General features: G+C 34.6%; 1 protein-coding gene across 2 annotated transcripts in view; it reads left to right on the forward strand.

Moving 5' to 3' along the window:
• The window catches only part of ATRNL1 (attractin like 1), a 433903-nt gene extending 428159 nt beyond the window's left edge, over positions 1-5744 (forward strand). For both annotated transcript variants that reach the window (XM_014872547.2, XM_088169374.1), the window contains one exon: positions 1945-5744. In XM_014872547.2, coding sequence (XP_014728033.2) covers positions 1945-2069 — 125 coding nt within the window. In that variant the 3' untranslated portion in view covers positions 2070-5744. The remainder of the gene's footprint in view (positions 1-1944) is intronic.
• The last annotated feature ends 256 nt before the right edge of the window (positions 5745-6000 follow it).

Here is a 6000-nt window from a genome sequence, read left to right on the forward strand (position 1 = left end):
CTAAGCCTAGCTGTTGAAGATGGGCTGACATGTAAGCAATCATCAAAATGTTATTCAGTTTTTATCCCTGAATTTGCTAATACCAAATACTGCTTAAAATTTAGAGGTGCCTCAAAGATTTCATCAATTTGATTTGTCAAAGTCCAATTTTAAGCATCACTGGCTCATGCCAGGAAATATTCGTGTATGTGAGAAAAAACAACTTGATTAATCTTGGCTCTTATATATCCCGAAATGTATCAATGATAATTCTACTTAGTGTTTTACAGTATCATGCATTTTTTAAAAGCTGGATGCACATTAATCAATTCTTGCAACTTTTTTTGTGACTTAAGGAAGTTTATGTTACTAGTGTGCAATAGCATAGATTTTTTCAGGATTCTGGAAACCTGAACTGAATTTGACCATGTATTTTATATTATGAAAGAAGACTGTAGCAACACTTGTTAGTGAAAAATAATTTTTGCACAGTTTCTTAGTAGATAAGTGCTGTAATGAGGGGTTGCATGAAAAGTACTGCAAAATTGGATTCTGTGTTATAGATGAATTGAGTTTGAAACCTTTGAAAATACTTTTAGCCATGTTTAACAGGCAGTCTTTATTTCTTATCTCAAGCCAATATCAAAGTATTTTCAAGTGTTTCCTTGGAGAGTGTTTTCTGTGGTTTGTTTGTAGTAGAACATATAAATGGTGTGGATACTCTGAATCCATTTGATTGCAGTATCACCTGTATGAATTTAAAAGCCTAGCACTACCGTGTATTAAGTGTGTTGTTAATGACAGTATTTTAGTAATTTTTAGCAAGGATGCTGTAGCAAGCAAATAGAAGAGTAGATTCTTAAAGTATTAGTGTCTTAGATCTAGAAGGAAAGCTGAATGAGGAGTGGCTGAGGTCACTTGGTCTGTTCAGCCTGGAGGAGACTGAGAGGAGACCTCATTGCAGGTACAGCTTCTTCATGAGAGGAAGAGGAAGGTCAGGCTCTGATCTCTGCCCTGTGTGATCAGCCACAGCACCCGAGGGAACAGCCTGAGCTCGTGTCAGGAGAGGTTTAGGCTGGGTATTAGAAAAAAATTCTTCATCTGGAGGGTGGTTGGCACTGGAAGAGGCTCCTCAGGGCAGTGGTCACATCATTGGAAGAGTTAAGAAGGATGTGGATAATGCCTATGGTGGGATTCTTGGCATTGTCCTGCTCTGGGCCAGAAGCAGGAGGTGATGATCCTTGTGGGTCCTTTCCAACACAGAATATTCTGTGTTTCTATGGTTCCTAAGCATGCCAGTCTATGCCCTTGTTAATACCCTGTTAACATTACAACAGGTAATGAAATATCAACAAATTAATCAGAATCCAAAACAGAAAAGTGTTGGTGGGTTGAAAGCATTTAGCATTTACCCAGTCCATCGTGTTTCACTACTTGTTTACATATCTGTGCTTTCTAGAAAGATATTTTCATATCTTTTTGTGGTAAATATTAATTTCTGAATATTCCCTAATTAAAGAGGCATATATATATTTTTTTTTATTATTTTTTTTTTGGCAAAGGCAAATATTCAGGAGTACAATGTTACCCTAGCTGCAGTTTTGCAGTTTCTGTATGCAATGCACATACATTTCATATGAGAGAATTCATGTCAGAAAGCTTCTGGTCCACATAACCAAGAGAATGGTCATGCTAAGATCACACAGCAAATCAATAAGAAACACAAATGGAAATCAATTCTCCTTATTTCCAGCCTTGTGTCTTGACTGTACTTTTTTCCTTCTGCTGTTTTTCACTGTTACCAAGTAGCATTTAAGAAAGTGATAACTTGTTATCTGACTTTGAAATAAAACTGATCACTTCTGGGAAAGTACATAAACTTGGCTTGAAAGAAACCATCACACTGATCTGGAATTCTTCTCAGGAAAGCTGAGCATTAAATTTTGTTTTTCCTTTATCTTACAGGTCTTGCAATTGCAAGTGCTCTGATAGACATTTCACAACAGAAGCCTGCAGACTGTAAAGATAAGAGTTCAGGAGTCAGAAATCGAAAACATCACCTTTCAACACGTCAAGGAACTTGTGTCTGAGAGTCAAAAACTACAATTGTATATTCTGTAATGTTTTCTTTTTAAATGGCTTCCATTGAAAGCTATCCTACAGCCTCAGTTTTTATGGAGGCAAGTCTATGAATGAACACATGAGGTACTGTGCTCTGTTTTAGTCACACAGCCTGCTTATCCCCCAAAGCAGAACTAACTTGTGGTAGGTATGAGTATGCTTGATGAGCTTTAATAAAAAGAGTGGATCCTGGTATCAACAAAATACAAAATCAAATACCGAGTATTCTTAATCCTGAACATATCAGAGGAGGGAAAAATCCTTGGACAGAATAGGAAAAGCTTTACTTTTTTTTTGTAATGTAGAAGCAAATTGTATAATTGAAAAACTGAGCAAATTCCAAGAAACTAAAGAAAAATTTGTATAGGTTAATGTAACAATGGGAATTGTACAGTTCTTTCCTTGTAATTGGCATTAAATTTTCTTTCCAGCAAGCAGGAGCTAAAGAGAATCATTAGAATTTAGGTGTTTTTTATCATTGCCCAGAACAGGTAGGCATCTTTTGAATTTAAGCAGAGTTGTATCCCAAGAACACCACATGTAATATTTGAAAGATAATTCTATTAAATACTATGACTTGAGCATTTTTCTTTACATTAAAAAAAAACCTTGTAAACATAATTTGGACTGCAGAACAGTGATGAGTGGGCTTTCTTTTCTGTACCTCAGACTTTGTCCTGAATTAGAGATATTTTACACAGGGTCTTCCATGCCAGCTAAATGATCAGCAAAATTAATTGAGCATGGAAAAGCTGCTTTACAATATTTTTTCCCAAGAAAGTCCCCAAGACTGCAAATCTAAGGAGAGTTGAACATGCTGTTATTCGACCTGCTCCTGTTTCAATATTGAAATTTGCTAGTATCTATATAGTGTCCTGACCTGTAAGCAGAAGGCATTCATCCCAGTTGGCACTTTGGCTCTTGTTTTTATAATAAAGTATGGATATATTTTTTTTTCCTCACAATGGCAGAATTTCATCTCTTTGTCACTTTAGCACCTGTTAAGGAATTACCCTAAATAAATAAATAAATGTTTAAAAATCCAACCTGCTTCCAGCATTAGTTGTCAAATCCCACAGCCAGTATGGAACCTCACACAATCAGTACTCAACAACAAAAAGAAGATGCAAGAATTTCCTTTGTGCAGGACTTTAGTTTTCTGGGAGCTCAGTAACCACAACAGATAACCTGGCAACCACCTTCAATGGCCCTTGGTCTTTTTATTTACTCAAAATTCATGAACACAGAAAAGAGTAAGAGAACGCTGAGGGGCAGGTAGCAGATGTGTCATATTCTCATTGATGCATTACACACTGACAGAGTGTAACATGAAATCAGTAGTTTTGTACAAGCTTGTTAAAAGTATAGTTTCTCAACTCCAAATTTGCCACCATCCTAGTACAGGAGAGTGATACAGAGGTATAAATGTCTCATGTAATGATAGACTTTTGGTAAATATGAAAGATATAAAAAGATAATTGATGTTTTACTACTATATCTGTATTTTTTATGTTCTTTTTATTTCAGAAAGATGATGACATTTTACTGTTTATAGTTGACTACATAGTTACTTGCATGCCATGGTGGTGCAGTAGCAGTAATAAAGCCCTGTTGTGAGTTGTGTTTATTTCCTAAAGCCATTCATTCATTCATAGAAATACTCAGCTTAATTTGGATGAGGACTAAATGTAAAAGTAATTATTAGAAAGGAACAATTGTACAGTATGTAGTTATATCTTGTACAGGAGTATTAGGTTGCATCTAACCATGACTGCTGTATTGTTTTGATAAATTATGCACTTATGAATTATGGTATAATAATTTCTTATACTGGCATGATTGTTTCAGTATTTTCATATCTTAAAATAAGATTATTATCTTAAAATAATGCCATCACAATCTTGTGACTTTTATTGCCTATTCTGACCTCATATAACCTAAAACTTTAAAAATTCATTTTTAAAGGTTCTGTTGGGAACTTTGAACCAGTGCTACTTAGCCTAGTGAAAAAATTGTCCTTTGAAAACCACCCTTTCTGCCAGTTTTAAAGTTAATCTGTTCAAGTGAATATAAACTGATGGGACTGGTTTACATGATGCATACATTTAGGAAAAAGAAAGAGCCACTTGGCTGGAATATATTCCAAACTCTGAATTATCCTCAACCTAAGCATTTCACATAAGAAATATGCAGTGTGTGTTTTGTGAATGTTCTGGAATCCTCATCCACACAAAGACCATCCAGTCCTGTAGGAGAGTTTTGACTGTGCTCACTCATACAGGATTACATTCCTCTGTATCTCAACCAGAGTTTGAAAAATACTTGAAAATCAGGTGTGACTTTTAAAGGGAGAAAGATATTTTATTGTGACACTGAAGGTTGGCAAGTAGTGATCAGCCAATTTACTGTGTTTTCAGGTAAAAATATTATTTTACTGTACAAGAAAAGCATGTTTGTCATGGGATCATTCAGCATTTCCCTTCACTCTGAGAATTTTTTTTCTGAAGTATCTTTCTTCTCCCAGGATCTCTAATTGCATGCAAATTAGAAAATTAATATAATAATGAAGTAAATAAAAATACTTATATAATGGCTACACTTAAAAACAAGAAGTTTGCAAACACATCTTATACCAAAGCTTTCTTTTTGGAAGGTATAAATTGCATAAATGTCTGATAACTACGTTTTGTTAGTTATTGACAAGTGCAAACTTTTTGGTAACCACTACTGTACATCAGATGAGATGTTTTATGAACAGTCCCATTATGATTGTGTGAAGAAAAGGCCGTATTTTTTTTAAACCCTATTCTCCAATTTAATTTTGGAACCCTTTCTTAGAGTCAGAAAATGTTGAATGGCCTGTTTTGCTCTTAATGTGATTTATATTGGATGAAAAATAAATGAGTAAGTGCTGTTCTGGTAAGTAAGCCCCAGTGAAGTTCTGATTGTCAGGATTCAACCTCCCCCTCCTCAGTCCATGGATTCTGCCGAGGGAAATCCAGTGCTGCAAATTACTGTTCCAAATATGAGATAGCCTGGCCATGGTAACGTGGGTTTAGTGCTTCAGTTCCTCTTTGTATTTCTATATATATATAAAATCCTGAAACTACTTAAATTGAATTTGCACACTTCAGAATATTTGCTTCCATTCATTACATTCCTATGAAATGTAATGAAATGTTTGTTTACCTGTACAAAAAAAAAAGTTATCTGTATGTTGCCACTTAAAATTATTTAATATAATGGTCAAATTCTTGACATGTTAAGGTATGAATATACCATTAAGGAACATTTGAATTCATCTGATTTGAGAATTTTCATAGCTGACTGCTCTTTTTATACATAGAATTTCCTCTCATCTTCCCAAATCAAAAATATTTTGACAATTTCAGATTGGAGTGTGGAACTTGTTATGTGTAAAATCTGCAGCAATAATTGTTTTCTAAATAATTTAATGTAGAGGCTGGAATCCTGATGGTAAGAATTTTAGTTTGGGATCACTTAACAGATGTTCAATCTTCATGCATAGTAACTTTCCTAGTATTCATATAAAATATAAAATCATTATGTACCTAATTTCATTACCAGTTTTTTAAAAAGCATCTGAAAGGTTTCTTGACAATAAAGAAAATTTCTCTGTTAAAGGTCATTTACAATCCCTCTTTTTAATAAGCAAACTTGTCCTGTTCAGAATGTTTGACATTACTCGGGAAAATTAAATGAATTAACTGTATTTTTTCCACTCTTTAAGGTGCAGCATTACCTGAAAAACTGAAGTTTGCTGATACTTATTTCAGATCTAGAATAAAATGTGGAATCTCCAAGGCTCTTTTAGGTGCTTATCACAGATAATAACAAGCCCAGAGATGTCTGCAGGTGGTCAGAACTTCTCATGCTGTC

Source organism: Sturnus vulgaris, chromosome 8 (genome assembly GCF_052056855.1).
Source record: "Sturnus vulgaris isolate bStuVul1 chromosome 8, bStuVul1.hap1, whole genome shotgun sequence".
In the NCBI taxonomy this organism is placed as follows: Eukaryota; Metazoa; Chordata; class Aves; order Passeriformes; family Sturnidae; genus Sturnus; species Sturnus vulgaris.